The 25,436-nt window shown below is 40.1% G+C and overlaps 1 protein-coding gene across 1 annotated transcript in view; it reads right to left on the reverse strand.

Annotated features, from left to right (window-relative positions):
* BRWD3 (bromodomain and WD repeat domain containing 3) overlaps positions 1-25,436 on the reverse strand; it is a 62,498-nt gene that overhangs the window by 7,018 nt on the left and 30,044 nt on the right. The window contains exons 13-39 of the mRNA XM_064462842.1: positions 24,610-24,714; positions 22,997-23,150; positions 22,323-22,457; positions 21,361-21,489; positions 20,726-20,951; positions 19,878-20,048; positions 17,843-18,026; positions 17,233-17,326; positions 16,445-16,594; positions 15,548-15,624; positions 14,406-14,583; positions 13,704-13,820; positions 13,145-13,252; positions 11,495-11,619; positions 11,196-11,278; positions 10,693-10,804; positions 10,266-10,327; positions 10,019-10,174; positions 9,174-9,294; positions 8,276-8,401; positions 8,104-8,185; positions 6,485-6,541; positions 5,810-5,950; positions 5,391-5,543; positions 2,409-2,572; positions 1,762-1,859; positions 1,080-1,238 (exon numbers count right to left, since the gene is read on the reverse strand). Coding sequence (XP_064318912.1) covers positions 1,080-1,238; positions 1,762-1,859; positions 2,409-2,572; positions 5,391-5,543; positions 5,810-5,950; positions 6,485-6,541; positions 8,104-8,185; positions 8,276-8,401; positions 9,174-9,294; positions 10,019-10,174; positions 10,266-10,327; positions 10,693-10,804; positions 11,196-11,278; positions 11,495-11,619; positions 13,145-13,252; positions 13,704-13,820; positions 14,406-14,583; positions 15,548-15,624; positions 16,445-16,594; positions 17,233-17,326; positions 17,843-18,026; positions 19,878-20,048; positions 20,726-20,951; positions 21,361-21,489; positions 22,323-22,457; positions 22,997-23,150; positions 24,610-24,714 — 3,467 coding nt within the window. The remainder of the gene's footprint in view (positions 1-1,079; positions 1,239-1,761; positions 1,860-2,408; positions 2,573-5,390; positions 5,544-5,809; positions 5,951-6,484; positions 6,542-8,103; positions 8,186-8,275; positions 8,402-9,173; positions 9,295-10,018; positions 10,175-10,265; positions 10,328-10,692; positions 10,805-11,195; positions 11,279-11,494; positions 11,620-13,144; positions 13,253-13,703; positions 13,821-14,405; positions 14,584-15,547; positions 15,625-16,444; positions 16,595-17,232; positions 17,327-17,842; positions 18,027-19,877; positions 20,049-20,725; positions 20,952-21,360; positions 21,490-22,322; positions 22,458-22,996; positions 23,151-24,609; positions 24,715-25,436) is intronic.

Here is a 25,436-nt window from a genome sequence, read left to right on the forward strand (position 1 = left end):
GCGGAGACAAACAGGTGCTCTAGGGGAAAATTTATCAGACAAAGTAAACACAGGTCATCTTATCTGGAAGCAAGAACTGACAACCCTCTTGACTAAGAGTTCAGTGAAGATCCAGTCAATAATAGGAGCCCAAAGTGACTAGGTTAGACACAAACATCTAACATTTAGTCAGATGAATCTTACCTAGGGTGCCAAGGCAGGAAAAACTCTAATATACATTTCAAACCTGCATACATTAAAATAACACTCTGCAAGCAGTATTTGTTCCCCACCAAATGCATGCTCTCACAAGGCTCACTCCAGGGAACACCTGTGGCAAGCACAGTTTCAAGGCAGTAAATAACCCAAGACAGCTCACCAGGACTGCTGAGCACCCTAACTTAAAAATATTATATAAAGTATCTTGCGGGCTTGGGACCCAAAACAGTGCACGTTTTTGGAGTTAGGAATCTGACAATGGAGATTAAAGATCTTCCTTAACATGGGATACCAAAAGCTGACCTGCAGCATACAACACTGCTACAGCACAGTCGTACAGACCTGGCAAAGGCTTCAGGGTTACAGCCAATGCTCGTTCAATGCCTACCTCAGTGGAAGGTCTGATTAACATGTCCCACCGACAAAACACCACAGTTTTCAAAGTGTTTCCCTTCTAATCACAACCACTTAGTCCTGATTACGACAAAAATACTTAAATTTTTCTAGAACTTTTTTTCATCTTTGGTTTCAACTTGATTAATGAAAGGACAAGGTTTTGGGGTGGGGATTCTTTTCGTTCGGCTCGCCTTTTTGTAACTCCTGAAAGAACTTCAAGAAGTTTAAGCGCAATCCAGCTTTTCCATCTGGAGAAATTTTAAGGGGCTTCACTGAAGCACATGTGGCATCATGTGCATGCCACGCTTCAGACAAGAGACCACAGAACTGTAAGAAGTGAGGTAAATTCAATTCTTCAGTATGGTTTGGGGATATAGTATAATGCTAGACTCAGGCAAGAATATCATAAACATCAGACAGAAGCAACACCTTTCATTTCTAGTGAAACCAGTCGCGCAAAGAACACAATACTTATTATTTCTCACCTTGTTTCACTGGTGTAGATTTACTCCTGATTGGCCTACTTTTCCCTGGATCAACGGTATTTCCACTTCGGTTCTGTGCATTTGAGCCTGAGGAAGATGGCTGGCCTTCCATCTCTTCACCAGTGGCTGAACCCAGAGGTTCTTCTGCTGTATCTGAAACTGTAGACAGGACACCACTAATAGGACAGAGTCACTTTTATCCTCTATTTATAGGGTTGTAACGCAAGGCGTTTTGGGGAAGTTTTGTGTCACCTGAATTAACAGCCCAAGTCAGGAAGTTAATCTCACCAAGCTGCCTCTGCAGCCACGAAAAGACTGATTTCTCTGGGGCATAATGCAAAGTAAGCTTAACGTATTTGCAGTCGCTGTATGAGAACCGCCTGCATACAGGAAGTCCAGCCTCTTGTCACTGGATTCATCCTTACCAAGGACAGACCCAGGTTCCCTATTCTCTGACCCTTACCAACAACTTACCAACAGCTGGAGGGCCAAGTTCAGCTAACACAGTCTACTGACACCGTATTTACATGACCTTGCTACTTGCTCTTTCAACAGGTGGGTTTTGCATGTGTCATGAATTTAAGATTTAAACTGAACATGAAACATCCTTCAGCTTTTTCATCATTGTGCACATACAAGTTGCTGCACGGGAAAGGATGCGTTTTAGAGAATTTCTCCTCACCATGAGATGAAACTGAAGAACTAGTTCTGGTCAAAGGGAGTGAGGTATTCTGGTTGGGTTTAGGTTGAATCTTCATTTGCTTCTGTTTCCCTTTTGGGCTGAAGACAGAAAATACCCCAAAGAGACAAAATCGTTAGCACCAGAAGACTCAAAACCAATTTCCCCACAAAGCGCCATGGTTTTTTTGCAGCAAATACACAACACTGATGATCTCTTCCCAGTGCTTGCACAGGTGTAGTAATACTAAAATTAGTGGCAATATCATTCTGTTTGAATACGAGTTTGCAAGAACAAGATTGTATCTCACCTTCTAAAACAAATACTCAGTTTACTTAGATAATGTATCATACGGAAGTCAGAAAAGTATTATAAAACACTTTTTTCAACAGTTACTAAACAAAGGCAAAAAGAGACCTGCTTTTCCATTTCTGCCGGGGGAATACGTCTAATTATATGGTCTTTCGTTTACCAGAATTATGCACAAACTACAAACTGAGGACGGAATTTGAGCTCCTGCTTTTATCACCCAAAAGAGCAAGTGCATCAGGAAACGAGCAATACTGTTACTGAGTGCTTATTCATGCAGGCATGTCTACCACCGGCATCTCAAATGACACTGAGAGCAAGTCTTGCTATCATGACGTTACCTAGATGCTCTGCTAGTTGATGGTGAACTGCTACTGCTTCTTAGCCGTTTTCGGTACCGTGGCCTTTTCCTCTTCTGACATTGCATTGCTGACTTGTACTCGGAGATGATATTTTTCATATGATTTTCAAATAAGGCAGAGAGTCGAAGTGTCATGCTGTAAATCTGGAGTGAGAAAGCATGGTCATACTTGTTAGAGGTAGAATAACTAGAAGATCAAGGAAAAAAAAAATCATGAAGATGCCCAGACTTCGTAGCACAGAAGAAAAATTCATGGTGACATTTAACTACGAGGTTCTTCATAGATAATTCCCCTCCGTGGTACATGTGCGTTCTCGCAACAGGAAGTGTTTTCATAAAAGGATTTAATTACTTACAGTACAAAATATTTACAGTTAAAGGAAAATGGATATCTAGATTCCTGAAATATAGCCTCCTTTTTTAATCTCCACAAAGCACGGAAGCATGCCATAAGACAACTTGAAGTACCAAGGGAAAACCACTTGAACTTTGCTGCCCCCTCACCTTTGTTTTTTGCTTTAATTCCCTAGTCACAAGTCCTTACACCACCCCTACAGAGCTGCACACAGAAGCCAACTAAAGCATCCTCTTTCCTAATTTCTCTAAGCCAGATGTCAAAATCCTTAAGCCATCTTCCCGTCCCCTTTCTAGGCCTTGCCTCTGTGCGGCCTCATCCACAAATTCACTCACGGTTATTTCTCCATATTTCAGACTGCATTTGCTTCTGTTCAGGATTTTACCTTGGATGTGTTTGAGTTACAACAATCTAATAGTTCAAACTCAGCAGAAATAAAGTTCTTGACTCCTTCCTCATACCTATACCCTTCTGCTGCACAGTCTTCTGAAAATTGTGGAAACACCATGAAGATGATGCTATCATCATCTTATCCTCAGACCTCTTGCAGTCTGTCTGAATATAACATCTCTTTGATATGGTTTTCTTTACATTCATGTAACTTCATTTTTGCCCAGACCCCTATGCGTTAGCAATGTCTCTTTCTTTAGCTCTGGTATGTATTACTCTGCTCCTCCTGCCTCCATTCAGGATGCTGTTGCAAAGACAGTAAAATGGGCTAGAAAACCTCAGGATGTTGGCACACATTTGGCAGCAGACGAACCTGCAGTGGCAGAAGGCCCAGCTGAGTGCCCCAGCCCTCCAGCAAGGATCATCTCAATGAGGCATTTCACAGTATTTAAGCAAATGGATATTGATGAGCCACTCTATTAAAGTAATTTGGGAGTTGACTCACAAGCTGTTCAGTTATTCATCCACAGGGAAGCTCCCAGGGAGCGTGCAGCAGTAAATAACTCACCAAGTTTACTCTGATATCAAGCACACACAACGCACCCTCAAACCACCTGTCTTCTTGAAATCCTCTACAGACTTCTCTTCTAATAAAGTGAGCAGAAGTTACTGATCTTTACCTTCAGAGCTTACCCGCAGCCCACCTCTCAGCCCTTATTCAACACCAAGAGTTCAATCTGCCTTCAGCAACAGCAACTTTGTGCTTTCTCTCACACTAATGCTCAGCCGGAGCTCCCCTCTCCCACAGCATCATCCTACTTCAAGCTTACTCTCATCATCCCGCTATACACAAAACACAGGAGTTGTTACTCCACTGATGAACTATTACTCCTCAAGTGACAAGTAAGGCCACTCAACCTCCTGCTTCCTCCCACCCAGCGCCGTTTACACGTGCACTGAACGCTCTTTGCGGCACACTCTGCTTCCTCCTCCTGTGTGACAGCGCCTAGTGTAGTAAAATCTTGTGTCAAACCATGTCAGGTGCCACACGAAGATTTTACAGTAATATTAAGTTCTGTGTATTACTGTGCTTGAAGTAACAGTCTCTCAGTCTAGTCCCAAATGGCATGTGTTTCTTAAGAGTTTATAAGTGCTCCTGTTTCTACACAAGAAATATTAGGCAGCTCACTAATCTATGCTAAATGATGCGTTTCAGAGATGTGATTTTGTCACAACTTGAGCACCTTATTCAGTACGCAGCTTCTCATAACAACAACAAGGTCATCACAATTTAATGTCTGGAAACAGTCAAAATTCTGTCTCCTTTTATATCACAAAGACGTCGACCGCTCGTGTTCTATTTTGCATCAACGGCGCTAAAAACTGCATCTGTGTCCTCGTGCCAGCTTGTGACTTTTTTGAGCATCAACAATGTATCGTTACAACGCTTGAAAATTTTAGAATCGTTTGATCATTTAGCACGTTAGGAAAAGCTGGCAGGCAACGTACCGCACAGGAACACGCATCCAACATAGCCATGTCTGCACGGGCAGTCACACACTTAGCAGTCATTTTACCTAGCTCATATAAAAATACCCATATCCTAACATTTTGATCTCCCCTTTCCCTCTTGCCATATCCTGTATTGGACTAGAGCCCTAAACATTTTTTGTGCCTATTCCTGCACGCAGAAGAAAAAAAACAACAAGATTAGCATCTGGGAAACACAGGCAACACTGTGCAAAAATCTTGGCAAGTATACCAAGTAAACTTGAAAAAAATTAAGTATTATAGTGCTCTCAGTAGAAATATAGGCTAATACTTGCATTAATAGGAGATTAAAAAAAGACCCTACTCTCTCTATATGCAGTTATCAAGCTGATAGCCTTGTTTCCAGGCATAAATTACTGGAAAAATAAAAGCAACCGGTGATGAGTTTCCTGCTACAACTATTAAAGAAACGGCTGCAACAGTAACCATACAACTTCTCAGAAGCTTTCAGCTCAGAGTGTTCAGATGAGAATGAAATTCAGAAGTGATCTGCATGAGCGGAACAAAGCAAATTTATAACCGTAGGTCTCAGAATTGACATACACTGCTTATTTTTATTTCACAATGCAGCGCTTCGCTCTCCAGATACAGACCTTATTTCATGCCCTGGATTCAGCACATGGGGCCAGGGTCTTTGTAAAGAAGGGATTAGGATTTATTACTTACTCGAGACTTTTTATTAGGAGTGTAAGCTTTAGAGTTGCAGAATATTAAACGAATATCTTTGTAGAATTCCAAGGGACTAGTGTAGTTTCCTGCTTCCAAGGTTTCTTTCACAGTGCTGAAGTCCATAGGGGTGTCTACAATATCTCGATAATCCTGTAAGAATACACAAGAAAATAACAAAGGCTGACAAATCCTATGGCAATAAAAGTGATCACCTAAGTGATTATCCACAGCGGTGACTCTCAAGTCATTATTTCTACTTGTGAGTTACTGCAGATAATTCTCTGAAAACATGAGCGCACAGAACACGGTGCGTGCCAGCTCAGAAAGGCAGAGGCTAGAAACGTGCCCGGCCTGGATGTTTTGCCAAACGATGAACAACAGGCTTTTTTAATTTCGCATATGGAAGTTATACTTACAGGATAGGAGAAGAGATCAACTGGCTGCCTAAAAGGCTCCGAGTCCTCTCTTTCGTAAATCAGGTTTAACAACTGCTTGCATTGCTCTTTCCAAGCATCAGGACTTGCTTTCATGGGCTGTCTTTTTATTCGCCGCCTTACCTGCAGGGAAACAGATGTCTTTCATCATTTTTCAGAATATTCCAATTTTTCACTTTAAGGTCCCATTAATTTACTAGCGTTATGGTTCAAAGCGGATTTCCACAATTAAAACCAGAATGGCGGTAAGACTAAAGCAGAGCTGATGGCACAGCAATATGCAGTATGCAAATTGTAGAAATATGCCTCTTCTGGTAATATATGAACACTGAGACACATCAGAGGTGTGCAGCATTTCAGATCCAGCCTTGCTGGTTTTGTCAGCTTTCAGCCAATTTTGACTGAAAATTGGCTGAAATCAATTGTCTTTCAAATAAAATTAAAAAGAAAAAAAAAAAAAAAAGATTCTTTAGCATTTAAGTAAGTTTTCCTGCCCAGTAACTTCCTTAGTCTGCCAACACTTACATACTCATGCAACTGAATTCACACAGTCCTACAGGCTGCAACAAATTTAAACCATTCCAGACCTAACCGAGCGTTTCAAGTACCTGGCCTGTGGCCCTTCACAAGCGAGACCAAGCAGAAATGTTTACTCACTCGTCTTTTTCCAGAGGAAGTTCCTGGAGCGTCTGAATCTACATCTACTTCTGCCACCTAAAGGCAAAGGCAGTGATTACACACGGGCATGCCTGTGCGCCCTCAGCAATGGAAAAGGGGCTTAAAACCTAACAGCCAACAACAAACGCAATTTGAAACTACTCAAATGCAGTGAATGGTTCGAGCAAAACATAAACTAGCTTCAAGCTAGAACTAAAATAACTTAAAAAAATAATTAGGTGGATAAGCTGTTTCATCTCTTTTCCAAGTTTGCTTCCACAGAAATCATATATAAATACGTGGGAAATATGAATGGCTTCTTTTCAGTCCTTAAGACTCAGCAAAGTCCTACTCTTGCAGAGCTGTATTCCCCTGTTGAAATGTTCACGCCCTGAGCACCTGTACTGAGTTTATTCAGGCTTCATGTAGTGCCTAACTTATGTCAGGTGTATGTAATAATCTTTTCAGAATCTGGATTCAGAAATTATAGGAAAAACTCCTTTGTACACAACTTTCTACCTGTGATTGAAAATAAGTGACTTTCACAGGACAGGAAAGTTCCTACAGAGAATCTAAAAGTAATTTCTTTCTCATTTTAAAACATATTCTAAACCAAAACATATTCTAAACCAGCTCTTTGAAAGGCTGGAGAGAAAGGAAGGTGATATCGTAGCAATTTTGGACACGCTTGATCACTGCTTGACATGGGACAGAGGAGATTCACAACTGGCACAAGATGGTTGGGTTGGGAAAGGAGGGTCTGCTATTTAAGTCACAGAAATCCCTCACATCCTTCAAAATACTCTTTTAACAGTCTGTGAAAATAGATGCCATTACTATATCTTCAGTTTTATAGTAGTAATTAATTTATTACATTGTAGTATAGGCCTTAAGTTTCAACGCAAACCCAGGACAACAGCACCAGCCATAAGCACACAGGTGCTCAAGCAGCATCAGGTTTAACTTAAGTATTTAAAAACTGCAACAACGGAGTATGTCTGGGGGAAGGGAGGAGGGAAGAAACCTCCTCAGTACATCTTACACTAGCTCATGTATTTGGAAGCAACACTGAAAAAGTAAAACAAACCCAAGTGGCTGAGGTTATAGCAGGTCGCTTCTTTGCGTATTTCAAAACGTTTACAAGCTGTGTTTAAGGGGAGAAGGTGTAAAGAGAGAAGGAGCTAAAGGAAGTGATATCTAACCTGGTTTCTACCTGTCATTTCACTCCATGGTACAATTGATGGGAAACGACACAGAATTACGTAAGAAAAGCAGCTCTGCTGCCTCGCTGACAATAGGAGAGCTGTCGTCCTTCTGGTTCGGCAGACTGAGTAACAGCTCCAGTTCCTGCTTCCCTTACCTAATACATCCTCGCTCAACAAAACATCGTGTACTGAGGTAAGATTAAAGCTAGGCAGTTCCAAGAATCATTTTTACTTACTTGAGGGAGCTTATTGCCGCAGGTGAGCAACACAAGTGGCCTAAACAGGCTCATCTCAAAAACTCAGTGCATCTACCCATAAAATAAAAACTCAACAAAAAATCTTTACTCAAACTTCTTCCAGGTGCTGAGTTTGAAAAAGGGAAAAAGTTCTGACGACCAGAATTAATGGTCTTACCTCCTCCTCTTCATCAGTACTGCTTAGGTCTTCTGCTTTCACCTTGTTATAGATTTCTAATATATCAGTACAGCTCTGATCCCTGCAGGGCAATAACAAAAGCCAAAAATATATAATCAAGTATCTCAGAAACTCAAGATGTCAGGTCCGTAAAGTAAAAAACCATGCCTACCCAATGAAGCGAAGTAAGACATCTGTTACAATTTTGGCTGCCTTGACTATAGGACTGTCTGGCTCGTTGAAAGTCCTGGCATTATGTTCAATGTATCGTACCTCCCACATCAGCGCAGAGATTCTCCTTAAAAACAGGGGGGGGAAAAAAAAAAGAAAAAAAAGGGAGGGGATGGAGAGGACAGTTTACATTATTTTCCTTTTCAGATCAGCAGGATTCCTCAGTAAAAAAAGGAATCAGATAATCCATGTCCAGGGGAAACAGGTTGCCAGAGCCCAAGGTCAGTGGTTTCTGTTCACATACTGCTGACTGCCCCAGCATGCCAGGCTGTGACAGCTTTGGGGAAAAATGATGTCCCTCTTCAAATCAGCAACGAATGGAATGAAAAGAGGAAAAACCTACTAAAGGAGACTGCTGACTGTGCCCACTTCAAGGAAGCCTGAGAGATAAAGTGATCCTCAAAGGAGGGGGGCAGGGGGGAGAACACGGCACTATTTATCCCCAAGCAAATTGGAAAACCTGAGATTTCCAGTTTACAGCTCTATTTAGCCCACTTCTCGCAACTGCAATACAAACAAAGCATCTGGTTCAAACACTGTAGAGACAACGATGAGGCAAATATGCCCTGCATACAACACATCTAGAGAGTAAGGCTCAGTTAAGCAAAGAAAACACTCCAGATCCAGATATACCAGCTTTGGCCTTAACAATGTGGCCACAAGAAATTATTATTCAGCAGCACTCACTTTGCCCGAGCCAAATAGAGTCTGATCGTACGCTGTTGGCTCATCAAAGAAATATATTGCTGAAGTGGCATTACGTAGTATTCAGCTAAACATATCATCCTGGATGGGGCTATAGTAAATGCAGACTGCAAACAAATAACAATTCGGCTGACCTGTAAAACCTGTTTTCAAGTCTCCTCCTGATCGTGGTGAGGTCAGTTGGATAAGCAACAACAGTGCAATACATGGGATAGGCACTAAGGTCCACTGGAACAGCAAAGGGATTAGAAATGTCTGAAAGAAAAGATCAAAATAATTTAGATGCCTCAGAAGATACCAGAAGGGAAGTTAGAAGAAAGCTAGATTCTTTATAATAGTTTCTTGGTTTTCTTTCTCAGAATTTGGCAAAACAATACCGACCTACAGCTGGGTACATCATTACCCACAGGGTAGGGTTCTTCCTCTTGTACCCTCTGTTAACTACTCTTGAAAAAGCGTTTTTTGTTCAAGTATCACATCTGAGATTGGCATACCAGTAGCCAACCCTGTTGCTAAAGAGCAACATTGCACATGCACTTACGAAAGAAATACTACAACAAGCAACATAAACTCAGAGTGCAGACATGTCCCGTGTATAAATATAGGCTAGAATTTAAATCATAGCATGCTATTCAACTGCTACAAACCAGTTGCACAAGGTATTTGTTGGTGAGGATGTTTGGTAAGGACCTGTTGGTTATTTTTTGAGGGGTTTAATTCAATGTTGTGCTCATTTGTATTTAGGTATGACCCACTGAGAGTTCCCATTAAGCTGAAAGGAAGCAAGTCAAGCCCCAGCAAAGAGGGAGTATAACTGAAAAGGACACCACATGAAATTTTAAAGGCCCTTTTCAACGATTTAGTTGAGCATATTTCAGCTCCTCCACACCAACTCCCAACACTCCATCCTATCTGCTCTTCACTCATGTGCTGCCATGCTGATATTCTTAATCCTTCCACTTTTTCCCTCCAAACATACCAAGGGAAAGAAGTTGCTCAATCCCCCGGATCACCCGTTCACATTCTTCATCTCTGGAATGGGCCCCCCATTCTCCTTCCTGGGGTTTGTAGAGAAGAGCTGTCAGCTCATCTGGAGTCACAGGAACTCCAGCACCAACCTCCTCCGGATAAGCAGCTAAATATGAAGAATTCAACAACAGTTAAGTATTAGCAGCGGCAAAAAATTGTTTCCTTTGTATATGGACGTGAATTTAACACACACTTACTTCCTTCTGGAATTGGTTCCATGTCCCATGGACTCATCCTCTCTCTTTCATTATTGTCCCAGCTATTAAAAAAAAGATACATTCAAATGCATAAATTAAAGCTGAATATAAAAATACATCTTTTCTCTAACAGATTTAAACCAAAAAGATCATGCCCATTAGAAACAAGACACATCAGTAGCTACATTCAAACTCCTTATTTTTCTCTCCTATCTCCTATATATTTACTGCCCTGCTGTTTACATTGAAAGTGTTGTTTTAGGAATAAGTTAATTATTAAATAAATAAAACCGAAGTGGCTGATTATGTACTGAAATGGGAAAAAGGTTCCTAGTTCCTGGGGTACACATTGAAATTGCATGTAAACGTCCAGGAGACGCAGAGCATGTAAACATGTGTGACACATTACAGCTATGTAAACACTTACTGAACACAGTAGCACTGGAAGGAACTATCAGGATATTCTGCCTGGAAAGGCTGCTGACTCTCCACAGTTCCAAACCACCAAGCGTCGTCTATTATACTGCGAAATCTATCCCCTGTAAGGAAGAAGATTGCATTCAGCAAAAGAACAGCATAAATAATTGTTAAATGCTTCTTTTTGGAGAATCGACTTCACCTTTCATAAATGCACTACTTCGATTCTTACATTTTGCACTACAGGAATCCAACCCTTCCCCTAAAGGGAGGGCTTTCACGGCTCTGGTTAATTAGTCACAGCTGCCTCCACACCTCAAATTACAACATAACCAGACATTCTTCTGCTATCACAGACCTTGTAACAGTTACTCTCATTTCTCTTTCTTTCCTGCTACAGAAATTGTAGCAAACATCAAATAAAGTTTCCATTGTGCAATACAGACACTGTATCCTATTAAACAGCTGCAGAAATGTCGCAGAACATACGGAAGTGGGGAAAAAAGTAGTCACCTATTTGCCAGTTCCTTTCTTTGGCTTCATTATAAAACTGATGCAGCACAAGGAAGTCAATAACATCTGGCATATCATGGTACCTTCAAGAAACAGACACAAAAAATTGCTTCTGTTACCCACAAACACAGCTCCACATGTACAATACACCACATTTCGTGCATTTTGTTCTCAAGGCTGGCGTAATAACAAATTAATGCTGTCCCCATTAATTCCAAGAGGAAAAAGAATAGGAGGGGGAAGCTTCTAAACTGCAAGGAAATCTCTCCAAGAATGTCACCAGCATTTCAGCTACTTACTTTATGGAAAATGATTCTCCTGTCATTTTGCCTGTGATTGGATCTAGGAATGCAAGCTTCAAGCAGCAGAGTGTAGGCGGCCCAACTTCATATTTAATTCCTACCGTCTTCACAAATTCTTGTTCCTATTTATCAGTAAGCATGGAACAATATGATTTTAACTTGCTAACAACAAAAACAGCCCTGTTAAAGTACCAAACATATTAATAAAAAACAAATACATTCCCACTTTACAGCCCAGGTAATTTCACCCAGAAAAGTTTTCTTTTCCAAATACTGAAAGTCAATCACAGTCACCATAAAACCAGAAAAAATGTAGGATGCTCATTCCCGGGGTAGATTTGTGAACAGAATACCCAGACATTATTTAACTTTTGTAGTAAGGTTCTAAGGAACACTCCACTGGTTTTAACCACTCTGGCGGCACCAAAGGTTACACCTGACTAAACCCAGGGCCTCTCGCCCTTAAATAGCAACGTACAGGGGAACTAGAAGGAAACTCTTCCTCTTAAAGCGGAAATTCAACAATAGCCTTTATGTTCACGTCCTGTCAAACGTCAGCTGGCAGCAAGACCTCTACCCTAAATGAAATATCATTTCCTTTGCCTTACAAACTCGTGATGCCTTTGAAGGTTACAGCTGGAATGACTGAATTCCTAGGACTAGTAACTGGATATTTTTTCCAGTAAAGCAATTATTTTCATTAATAGAACCACTGTCATACACCTGTATGAATATTAGCACATACATGCGCTCTTCTCTCAATACGAAATCTGAGCAATGCAGAAAAAAATATGGCAACGCTGGGGCTTAAATATTCAGGGGCTCAGTGGTTCAAAGCAAGAGGATAGGAAAAATCCACAGAACTATGTAAACCTAGTGTCTAGCCAAGTAATCCTTAATACTTTTATTTTGTGAAAATATGTTGTAAGATATTGTCTTGCTCTGCCGAGAATTTAACAACATACACAATAATGTGCTTAGCTAGATATGCTGCTGAATGGAGCTCGTCCATACACTTTGGTCTTTACACCATAACGTCCTACTTCTTACCGTAGCGTGTGAAACAACGAACAGAACGTAGGTGTTCAGGTCATTGCAGAGCGTCAGTAGAACTATAAACAGCTTTTGAGTGGTCTGCAGGAATTAGTGTTCAGAAAAAAAAACCACCAGAGCTGTGAAACAATTTGGGTTGAAAGTGACCCCTGAGAATCACCTAGTCCAAAATCCTGCTTATGGCAGGGCTAACGTCTACGTTAGATAAAGCCACCTGGAGCTTGTCCTGTGGAGCTTTGAGAAGTCGTCAAGGATAGATTCCATGCTCTCTCTGAGCAACTTGTTCCAGTGCTGAACTAATCTCACTCTGACTTTTTTTTTTATTTAATATTCTACATTTTTTAATCCATCAGGCAAGAATACCACACTAGATGATCTTTCACATTCTTTAATACCCTTCTGGCTTCCTGTTATCAGGAACTGAAGAGATGCAGAGGCTTTGTGTTAATGAAAACATTAATTTTAAATCTTAAAATCTTAATTTTGATATTAACATTTTAATGTAATGCTTTCTTTATATTTTTCATACTGGTTTTTAATGTCAATTTAACATTACACAGGCATTCAGCTCTTTGAAGTATTTGTTTAACTTACCCTGAGTTCCATTTTGTTCCATGGTTGTTTTTGCATGTTAATACTGTAAATTTTTGCTTTCCTTACTGCCCGCACATAAGCTTCATGGCCTTGCCTAAAGTATATGATCTTTAAAGAAAATTAAAAAGAAGTTTATTTTACTGATAGTTCTCTTCCTGTTTATTCTAAAATGTCTACAAACATGTCAAGCTTCACCCCTTTTAGAACATATCTCACACTTCTTTATTTCACTATAAAGCACTCTTCTCCTTAAAAATATTTATATCAGCCCCCAAAGTGGCACCTGCCACGTGCTTTCAAACTTGGGGGTGTTAAGAAGTGTGCAGGTTTGCCTCAAGATGCACACTCAATTCTTCCTCCTACCCGTAAGTTACATGGGCACAAAAAGAGAGACAGGGCAGCTATCTGTAAACATCTGACTGCCTGAGAAAGGAAAAAAGTTATTAAAAGTCAGCCTATCTTGAGCACGATTCACTGAAAATATTGCTGGATTTAATAGCCCTGGCCAAAACCAGCTCATTGGCCTAGGTGGGAATTTCAGAATTGCTCCATTCATTACCTCATCTCCCATTTGCGGGACAAAAGGCGAGCGGCGGGGTATCGTATCCAAGATCCACTGTGGGGCAAGCCATTCTTCACTAGGTTCGCCCTCCATCGAAAGCAGTCCGCTTGGTTTCTTAAGTAAGTTACATTAAATTCAGAATGAAGGCTCTAATTACTATGGCAGAACATACAAAAAACTGATCACGCAGCACTTACTGAAGGTAACTAGATATAAGGGCAAAGCAAGCGCTGGTGTGTCAACCTCCCCAAAACCTCAGCTAAATAGCAGGGAATAAGACATGTTCGTTATAAATATATAGAAGATTAAAACGTTAATAGAGATTATATTTCTTTCCTTAGAAATATTCTAAATGTCTTCTTTAAAAATACTAGAAAAAAGAAATCTGACAGTGCAGATACAGTACAGACGCGTTATAATTTTACAACAAAACTACCCTGGAGTAAATCTAACTGTAGTGAGAAGATGGTTTTAGGATAAAACATTCCACCCTTAACGGAGAACTACCTGCATGACAATGGAGGTACACCTATGTCACCGCAGCACCAAAACAAAGCAGAACAAAATTACTCTGGTATTACAATTATCGTGCCATCTCTAGGATCCTTCTTGCTGCACATTTGTTTGGAGTGGTTGTTTTCAAAGTAAGATTTTTCACAAAAAAAAAAGGTATATTCGTAAAAAATTTAAAATGCTGACCTTTTTTCTAGTCTGCTTAAGTTTCCTTCGTTTTGGCTCCAGTCCTTTTGTTCCCTTCATGTTTTCATCTTCAGAACTACTACAGATTTTCCGAGCTGCCTGCCTGGTTTGTCTCTTCGGAGGCTGGAGATTAATTCCAGCATCTGCTGTCCAGTCAGAATATTCACTTGAGGAATCGCTGTAGATAATAAAAAGTTGTAAGAAAGAAAACAGCGCTTCAGTTTTCACACAATGGAGTGAAAGGTCCAACCATTCAACCTGTTCTTCTGGTTATGTGCAACAGATGTCAGGATTAGCACAAGATTTTGTTCTCACGTGAATTTACAGAAAACCTAAGTGCCATCTAATTTGGGTATTTCAGCAAATTATTTTATCAACTGCAAACTCAGGGTAAAACTACAGTTACGGCTGATACCTATTTTCATAGTAATTATCTCACTGATTCAGAGACTGGTTTCATAAGAACCGACAGCACAAAATGCATGAAAAATTTAGAGAACTAGAGCACTCTTCTAGAAGTACAGTATTATATTAGCCAATGGCCCTTCCAGCCATAACAGCATAGCATTAAAAATAAGAAAAGAGACTGTAGAAATTGTACACAAATACATATCGACAACAGAAAAATTAGAAAATACTGAGGTGTGCACAGAAGCGATGTATACACTTCTATCAACATTTCTATTGCATACGACTCACCGGCATTGATTTTTTTCAAGCAGTTCTTAATTAAAGACAACACTTTTTTACAAATGGTCTTTCAAAATTGTTCTTGACTTGAAAAAAACCAAAATCCTACCAAAAAAAACCAATATAAAATGCTTCATGAAGAATTGGGGGAGGGGGGGAAAGTCAATCTTCAAAATTAAAGATTTTTTACACTGGTTTAAATCCTGTTATAAAAACTTCTACAATTACTTAGTCACTCACAGACATGAAAGTATTTGTCTGTTCACAGACTCCACAAATTGTGTTGGTTCCTGTTTCAAACTACCGAAGTGTGCTAAGCCCTCTGCTTCAATCTGTCACAGGCTGTAACAAATCTGTACTGACCTGTAGTCATAGGATCACAATATCAACTGTCTTACTTAAATTCATCTATAATCAACAAATGCTACCAATTAAGAGAGCAGTAAAGCTACCTGGAGCTGCTTTCGCTTTGCCAAGCTGCCACAGGATCATCCATAGATGCATCGCTTGTGCCAACAGTCTCATCCTCCTGTATCAAAAATGAAAGGTTTCACTTTTGGGCTAAGTTTGAAATGTATCATTTTTGTTTGCAAGCAAGTTACGCGAGTTGTCTCTCCTGAGGAAAGCTTTGTATTTAAGGACTGCTTTAGCTTAAACTAAGTCCGCAATTTCCTTCTGTATCTGAATTAGTATTACACTATAAGCTTATATAATTTCTATAGAAAGAGATGTGAATTTTAATGGTATTAGAACCATAGAATGAGTTCTTATTTAAGTGTTGGATTAAAAGCTTTTAGTGTCAAGTGACCAGCTTTATAGCTATTCTGTATGTTCAATGCATTTACAACGTGACAATGTTCGGTCTCTGCAAGCTTCCTTCATGAAAACAAGTTATATTTAATCTGGTATATTTTAAGTTCTTCCCTTGCCAATATCAGCGATTAATACCAATACTCAATCTCTTTCAACAGCAGGCTACAGATGGAGATGAAACCCAAGTACTGACTGTGACCTAGAATAAACGGGTGGTATGAAATCCGGAAATAGCAAGACGTTTAACACAACCCAGTTAAATTTACTTGAAAATGTTTCCGATTTCCAAAAATACACAACCTGTTTTAAGCTAGTTTTGAGCACTGTGCTGGCATTGAGGTAAATGATCCTTCTCTCTCCAAGATCAGCTTACTACACTAACACCACAAATCCAAATGACCCAATGATTTGCGTGTTTCTTCCTAGGAGGAGAAACTCAGAGCCTTAACGGTAACAGTGCCCTCAGCACATCCACCGTCAAACCATGCTCTTTGTGAACAGGGAGCCTACTGAAAGCATCACGTGATGGGTCAGACCTCTGAGGAGCTGTCCGATTCCTCCCGTGCACGTGCATTTTGACTTGCTCCTTGCTGACTGTGTTCTATCGTGGAGCGCGTTTGGTAGGCATGCTGGCGTTTGCGTTGGTTTCTTCTCAAAGACCTTCCGCTTCCTGGCTGGTAATCGTTCTTTTATCACAGGACAGGAGGGACAAAAAAAAAAATTAAGGGGTTTAATAATTAATTACACGGTTAAAAAAATGCCTCATTAAAGTGTCTGTACATGGTATCGCATTTACAAATGACAGCTAGGAAATTCAGAATTAGAACGGTATTTTTACACACTTGCAGTTCATGTCGGTGCATGTGCAGGTGGCGTTTCTTGGTTCAATATCAATTCTACTTTTTAAAGTAGCAGTCCTTAGAAGGGAAGTTATGGAGAAGTATAATTTTTTAGAATAAAATACCTGCAGTCTGTGGATAAGATAAAAGCTAGCCACTTAAAATTTTAAGCGTAGCCCCTCTAATAATTCTCCTAGTTTCCACGAGTCAAACTGAACGTGCGCTGTGGCTCTGCCCTTTTCCTTTCCCAGCATCTCCTCACCACTGAAGCCTTAAAGAGACTCACCACTGCTATCTGCATATTACAATATAAAGACAGACAAATTACAGTTACAGAAGGAAGAGAGAGAGCAAGAGAAACAACTAGTACTATCGATTGTCGAAATCGTTTAATAAAAGTGGGTTTGGGTTTTTTTGTTTCTCTTTGTTTTGCTCAGTGCTCAGAGCTGCTTCACGCACAGGTTCTCTCTTCTGAATTAACTCACCCGCTGTAAGGTGTGGGATGGTTTTCTCTTCTTTTCAACAGTGTATAAATTAATTTCGATTTCACCTTTAGCAGCTCGACATTCTTCCTGGACCCTAATTGTACATAGGAAACGTCCATTTTATTCAATAAACCATCGTATAACTTGACAGTTTCATTAATATACATATTAAAATACTTCTGGTTCCCTGGCTGTGAGAAATCTATGCACAAGTCCTCCTAGCAGCATCCACGCACACTTCCCTCCTGGAATCACAAGTTAAGGAAGCAAACCTGACAGCTGAGCACACGTAATTATTTTCAAGAAAATTGAAATGTATTTAAATTAATTTTTGTAGGTTTTTTTAAAATAAAGTGTCAGGAAAAATGTGTTATGTGAACACCTGATGAAAGATTCAGTTGTGAAGAGCGGGAATTACTACTCAACTCTCCAGCAGAGGCTACGACTCTAATCCTAATATCCGGATTTCAAAACGAACCAACCAACCCACCCACCCTCAACAGCCAACACATTTCTGAAAAAACGTTTTTTAAAACTCCTAACAGCTGTAAGGAAGAATCATTAAACATTATACAATTTAATCTGTTTCCTGTCTCACTTAGCATCTTACTTGCTGATGCCTGGAGGAAGCTCGTTCACCACTACCCTCCTGCTCCACGCCATGAGATCTCGCTCCGTTGCCATTTGACTTCGGGGAGCGTTGTGATGCATTTGCCGGACCCCTTCGATCTGACCGCTTCTCCGGAGACCAACGTTTGGTGGAGATGTAACATCCAAACCTGGACTTCGAAGAGCTAAGGAAGAAAATTATTTCTCTTCGTGTCTACAAACCATCAATAAAATCTAGAATTTAAAGCTTAAGGACTGCACGGAGATTCTTTTTTGGCAATAAACAACACTTATTCTGCGTTAAGTGGCTTTGTCTTTTGCTTCAGATGAACATTTTTGTGTATTGGCCTTGGACTAGCGGAGATGTGTATGCTACTGTAACATCGCTGTGGCTTGCTATGTCTTAGAGATATCTGAGGCAAGCAAAGAATATAATCGATGAGAAAAGTTTTAAAGGGACTTAAGCAACCTTCAAATCAAAGCCTTGTCAACTGTTTAAAGCCTCTGAAATCATGAATTCTATAGCACAATAAGAGATGAGGTTGACATCTAAAATTAGTAGACTGATGCAAGGGTTAAGGTTTCTGTTGTACCTCCACATGCTCTGTATTTGTAATGCTTTTCTACTGTGCCAGGGGCACCGCTCCCCCTCCGGGCTTTTCATCCGGTGGCACGAGACGCAGTACTACGTACTCAGGAGAAAACAGAGACTGAACCTTTAGGCAGCAAACTGAGACAAAAAGGCTGAAAATACCAGAATCGCTGCTAGCATTGCCTTAATTCATCTTATCATCTGGGAATGCATCGACACAATTTCCACATGCTTTAATATGGTTCACCGCCACCAATAAATTGCATTCACGGTTGTGCAAACCTGTATAAAAGTCTTAGGCTATTAAAACATCACGTACTTTATATGTACTTTAAGTAACTTCAACAAATGAGCAGTTTACGCAGCAAAGCCACGGATCAATGTGAATTCTCTAAGGTCACAGTACTTTAATTTCTATACCACTCATGTCTGGAAACTCCCTTTCACACAAATACAGGGATATACAAATAAAATTGACAACTGGGACTGTACAACACATCAACCTCTCACAAGAAGCAGAAAAGCCTCCTGAGTTGAAGCTGGCTTCTAGGCCACCTTCTTCATAATACCAATTTAGATCAACATAAAAGCGTATTTTAAGCCTTTTCACAAATATTTTTCCTATTCTTTCCTGAATTTAAAGGACAAGCAACTCAAAATCTAGCAATTCTAACAAGCTTTGTCAGGAAATCTAACTCAGACATGTGCAATCAGTCATTTAACCTAGAATTAATTTATTAGCGGATGTAAATTTTTTAAAAGCTCGGGATGACTTGCAGCACAAAGTCCACAACATCTGCTCTCTTACAGCAACTGCACTCAGGCAGCTACCTCGCAGTCAGCTGATCACATCTGATTGAGCTTGTTTTAAATTTTTAATCACTTTGTGTATTAAAAATAAAATCACAGTAGCAGAACACTTACTGTGAGAACAGTCTCAAGCTTTCTAAGGAAACACTAAGACAGAGCAGACACGTTTGTTTTATAAACACTGATGCTCAGCCTTACCATTTCTGCTGCAACAGGAAGCCATTAGTCTGTCACAACATTGTATTCCATTGACATTCTCTAATTACAAGCTGTTATCTTGACACTATGCAGCTACAAAGTATCACCTCTGCAGTGACTGACATCAAGACAATACAGTGAACTTTATTTTTTAGGAAAGGTTTATAACAGGAATAATTACAGTCTAATAGCCCTAGGTAATCAGATACAGGCCAGTTAGACCACTGTGTGCCCTCAGCTGCTCCTTAAACTTCTAGCTCCTCTGCTAGCATCAGTAGAATGTCCAACTGCTCCGCAGCGGTTAACAATGTGTATGAGAACAAGAGAGAAAAGCATCCTCAGAGACATAGTGTCAGAACTTACATCAACAGATTTTGATTAGTACCTTACTGTGCTTTAGGAAAAGCAAGGATGGAGGTAAAGAAGGGACACTCACCTCCATTAACAGAGTGGGATCTGTTGAGTGGAGGGTTTGGAGGAGTTTCTCCTTCATTAATTAGTCTCAGATCTTGTTCCCTCTGTAGCTCTCTGATCATTCCATCAAGGATGCTCTCATCCTGGTCATTAGTCTGCTGCCCGATGACTTGTTCAACTACTTCACCATCACCTTGACATGAACAAAGCCACAACTGCTTACCAAACAATTTCTGTTTTACTAAACACCATAGAAACAATCAAATTTAAAACTGTGCGCGATTATTTGTCTGCTCTGCAAAACATCTGATCACCAGCTGGCCTTCTGCTCTCATGTAATAAATGGAGGTAAAGTTTAAAAAGAGAAGTTACAATAAAAACCTAAAGTTACAGACCACAGGTAAAATATAAACACAAACCCTTAGAAACAGTGGGAAGAAATCATGCTTCAGTAGGTAATAATGAAAGATCTCTTCTGGAGATCAGCATTTTGCAAAAGTTTATATCTTCAAGAAAAAATAAACCTGTTTTAAAAAAGAAAAGCTGTTTTTTCAATGTCCTTCCTTACTCAAAAACACAGTTACACCCAGGTTAATGGGACAATTCTTTAGGCATGTTGCCATATACCTGGTAGAAGCCCACAGATTTTGGAACACTGCAGTCTCCTCGTCTTGCCTCCAGTCAAGCTGATTCCAAACACTTCCTTTATGCCAAAAAGCCACCCCATCTCCTCTTCTACCTCCACACTGAATTTAAACCGCTAGTTTCAGAAGACAACTGAAACAAGCAAATCCTTACAGTACCGTCATGCTGAGCTGGTGCTCACTACTGTGCAACACACGTGCTATGCAGGAGTGTTAGACAGCATACCATTAGCTACATATCCCAGCTGAGGAATAAGTTGTTCATCCTTGCAATTTTCCCTCCCTGGTACCAGCCGCTGGAATCTCGTGGGATGAGGATTTCCATCAACATCCACCAAGAACGGAGGAGGCATAAGATGTGGGGCCTGTTGAGTCTGTTCATCCAACACATAGTTGTTTGCATCACGGATCAGTGGTCGGTAATCCGTATGGAAGAACATCTGATCTGGAATCTGCAAGAAAAGTGATTTAGTAAATAAATCAATGGCCATTTGCAGCTGTCTTGCTGCTCTGGAATGGCTCCCATACCCATAAACCATAACCCCTACACTTAGGAGGAGCAGAAGAAACGTTATGACAGAGAAGAGATTCCTACCACAAGTGTGTTTTATTACCAAGGCCTGATGCAAAAATTCTATAGTAAAATATGCCAACAGAGGTGAATATATATAAAGTTAATGCTTTGTTCCCCTGCCTAGAGAGTCTCTTGTCTAAATCTTTTTGATTTAGGTAAACAGCAACTGCTTCATGATCTAATTACTGTTTTGCCTGGGCCAGGGTGAGAGAATAAACTGTAACACAAATACTTCTAAGACAAAATCAGGTCAAGACACAGAAGAGTTTAAAATTCATTCAACCCACCTTTTCATAATATTTATTGCATCCAAAACCAAATAGTAGCAGATGTCCATGAGAGTCTGTGCAGGCAAAATGTTGTCCATCTGGTGAGAACTTGCAATCAAAAACAGCTCCGTGGCCTTGGCCCTCAATCTGTATGCAAGCACAGAGCACTCTTTCACAATCATGCATTCTCTATAAGAGCGTTTTTACAAAAATTTCACCTGTGCTCCAACAAGTATTTATTCCTAATTTGGTATAATTTCTCATCTCGCTCAAGATTGATTTGCACTTACAGTTTTTTCCACTGAATTATTAAAGCTAAGCTGAACAATGCATTTTTCGCTTTGTCCGGAAATTTCAGTACAACTTTTAATGCATGTTCTGAAACAACCACCTAGAAGTCTACATTTTATGTTAATGGAAGACATAAGGCGAGCCTGCACCAAAGATCTTGGACACGTATTGGCTCCATACAAGCAGGTTTCACCGCCCCAAGTGCCGGGAGGCTAGCTCAGGTCCTCGAGCAGTACAGCTGCATTTGCTCAGCACTGGAACCGAACCAACAAACCCGGCGCTGGGCGCATTAAGACAGAAGCAGCACGGAGCCAACTGTACCATTCCCCAGACCACAGCATTGCGCTACAACACACAGGCTTACTGGTTTTCATTGCCCTACTTTGGGAGTCACTATAATCTTTTGCATGGTATAACCATACCTATACGCATGGATAATATTCAGGTGTAACAGACCCATGAAACGCTGCTACGCTTAAAATGTGCAAAAAAAATACTTTGGTATTGCTTACTGAGGAGTACAGGGATTATTTTTTAAAAATATTAGAAGTTTTCCCCTAATCCTGTTATAACATTGGTATCCTGTTATAACAGTAGGTATATAATGAAATCTGCGTTTGCCTCAAGACCAGTTTTACACAAGTGTGGAAAAAAAAAAACCAACCCCCCCATTCCCTGATCGGTCTTACCATGTTAAAGTAATTGCGAATTTTTGTTCCTTTGTCGATATCCCAAACAAAAATATTTCCATCGTGACCTGCCGAAAGCACTATCCTTTGGTCAAATGGATGGGCCTCCAGAACAAAAACTTCATCATCATGACCCTGCAATGAAAGCAGGGTGAAGAAGAATGTCGTGTTTCTCCATTGATGTCTGTAGTATCTCCAGACATGCTAGTATTTAGTGTGAGGACATCTCAGGTCAGGAAGTCATCCACGGCAGCTCAATTTACTGCATCTTAGACCAGAACTGTGTCTGTACTTCGCCAACGTTTCTGTCAGAGGCTTGGCATTATCACTGCCCACTCTGTAAGTGCCTCGGACTGTAGCTCAGCACAGCTGAGATGGAGAGGGACAGGGAGGAAGAAGAAATCAGCAGCGAGGACAGCTGCAGCCCTCTAATCTGGGCACAGACGGAGGCCTCCAAAGGGCTCCCTTGTCGGCCAGCGATCAGCAGGGCCTAGCAGCATTTTGGTCATCAGCTCCTCTCCCCACGATACACGCTCCTCCCAATATGCGTAAGATGGGTGGCACACTTCAGGGCAAACACTCCCCGTCGGGGGAATGATGATGCAGTTTAGCCTCGAGTCCATTTCAGACTTGAACCACAACCATTTGGGGTTACCCACTTGAATTTTACTCACAGATAAGGTCTGAAGAAGCTGCCCTGTGGACGAGTTCCACACTTTGAGAAGGAAATTGTTGACTGCAGTGATGACAGTGGCATCGTATCTATCCCAAGCCACCATAGTAACCTTCAGTTTAGTCACCTTGTCCTCCCCAGATGCTACGTTGTTTCTAAAGAAATTAATAATTCAAAGAATAAATAAATCAGTAACTACACATGGAAACATTTAACAGCACTAATTCAGTATTAAATTAGGGAGAGCATGGCTGCTACCACTGTGGCTACTGGCTAACACAGGAGAACGAAGGGTGGCTTCTGCAGTGGTAAAAAAACAGATACAGAAAATATTCAGTATCACAAAGATTTAGAGAGTTTGAATTCTGTAACAAGGACAAGTTTCTCTTTTCTTCTTAAGCGGTCACCCTCACCTACCCCAATTCTTTCTTTCAAGCTATTCAGTTCTATTAAGTTTCCTTCCTACAAGGCCTTTTTCTTATCAGTGATCAACACGAGTAAACTCTAGAACGTGCAAAAGCTTGTTAAATAAATCCAAATCATGCTTTGACAGCTAACTTACTAAAAATGTAACTGAATGAAATATAAAGAATTCTGCAAAGCAAAATGCCTAATGGACTTCTTTTTGTTACTGTGCCCAGTCAATTACAAGGACACTTACAGAAGTCACCTGAGGATCTCAAAAAGAAAAACTCGATTGAATCGGAGAACCAAATCACCCTATCTCACCTCTTGAAAACTTCAGGAAAAATACTATGTTAAGAAACATTCTGGAGATATATATATATATATCAAAAATTTTGCCAGGCAATTCAGGCCTTGGAATGAAATAAGGAATCCAAAAACGTTGTTTTCAAATGAATGTTGCTAGGGAAAAGAATCTATGCCACATCTCTCATTAACCTTCTGCTTACTGCCACTTGCCCTCAGGTGAGCAATAAGCTGTAATGGGCAACCCGTTTTGGGGGGTGTTTTGCTTTGTTTTTTACTAAAATTATTTACTAAATTTATTTACTGGAATAGTAACTGGAATCATAGAAGAAACGATCAATTACCTATAACGGTGGCTGTGTGATGCTAGAAACTACTGAATATGTTCATATTCACATTCATATCATACATTTTGCTTGTTTTTCTCTATCTTAACTTTATTTTTCCTTAAAATTTTAACTGCGCTCCAAAGCGCAAAAACCAAAATAGCAGAGCATATAACATGAAGTAAAAACTAGCAACCTGAGGAAACCAATTATGTCAGAAACTAACACTCGTTTTGGACATTTTTAAAATAACATGCAAGTCACCATATGATCAATGAGGTTCTAAAAACCTCTTTCTGTGAGATGAACTCTATTTGACATTCTTACTTCATATATAAAATACTAAATATTCCCCAACCATTAGGGTAATGAACAACAAATGTATGAAATTTGTCTTTTGGGGGCTAATTAACTGTGCAACTGAACAGGCAGAGCCATGGCATTTCCAATACACAAAAAAACATGCACCAAAATCAACTCAAAGTGGAAGTAAATAAATAGTTTTCAGCATGATGGAAGATTTTATCTTGCATGTAAACGCTGCTGTGAAGTGTGCTCTCGTTTTGGTTTGTTTTACCCTGTCATTTTAGTAGCCATATCCAGGACTATACTCTTCCAATCTTGCTGCTGATAGTGCCATATTCTTGCAGTTCCATCTCTGCTTCCACTGACAAATCTTAAGCTATGGAAGGAAAAAAAAAAAAAAAAAAGAGCCATGAAATTCTGAATAAGCGTAAGTTACTGCTGCTTTTGGTCTAATACCCACATGCCCATCTCAGAATCTTATTTTCTCACTATTCAGTAGCTTCGCTATGGAGTTTTCCATCCTCGGCAGCGTGAGCACACTAAATCCTGTGGCAATAATATTTAGGAGCTTGGCAGAGGACTGTCATTCACCTTAGGAAAGGTCACTAGAAGCACTTTTATGTTATTCTGCAACACAGTACTCAAGTATATATATACTTGGAATCGCATACTTGTGCATATATACTTGTCTTACTCTATATATGCCTACACATAGGCGTGTTTAACAACTCATAAAATATCCAGGAACTACTGCCACAGGAAAGAGGCAGCTACAAAACGCTGGCAAGCCAAGAGCACACCCATTCACACCAGCACAGAAGCTAGAATGTACATAATCTTTTTTCAACACTTATTCTGTATATTGTTTGTGCATCTCTGAATCTAGAGAATGTAATTAAAAGACAGTGAGGTTATAATTTTCATATCAGATATTGCGCGGTACAAAAGAATTTGCGCCCCACAACATTAATTACATTTGCTACAGCTAGCAGATGGCCTTGGAGTGACTTCAATGTCGTAATTCATACGAGCTGCACATTCCCTTTTTAATGACATCAGCAAATCCCTGGAGCAGTTCATAGTGGCAGCAAAGAAAAA

This window comes from Phalacrocorax carbo, chromosome 11 (genome assembly GCF_963921805.1).
Source record: "Phalacrocorax carbo chromosome 11, bPhaCar2.1, whole genome shotgun sequence".
NCBI lineage: Eukaryota > Metazoa > Chordata > Aves > Suliformes > Phalacrocoracidae > Phalacrocorax > Phalacrocorax carbo.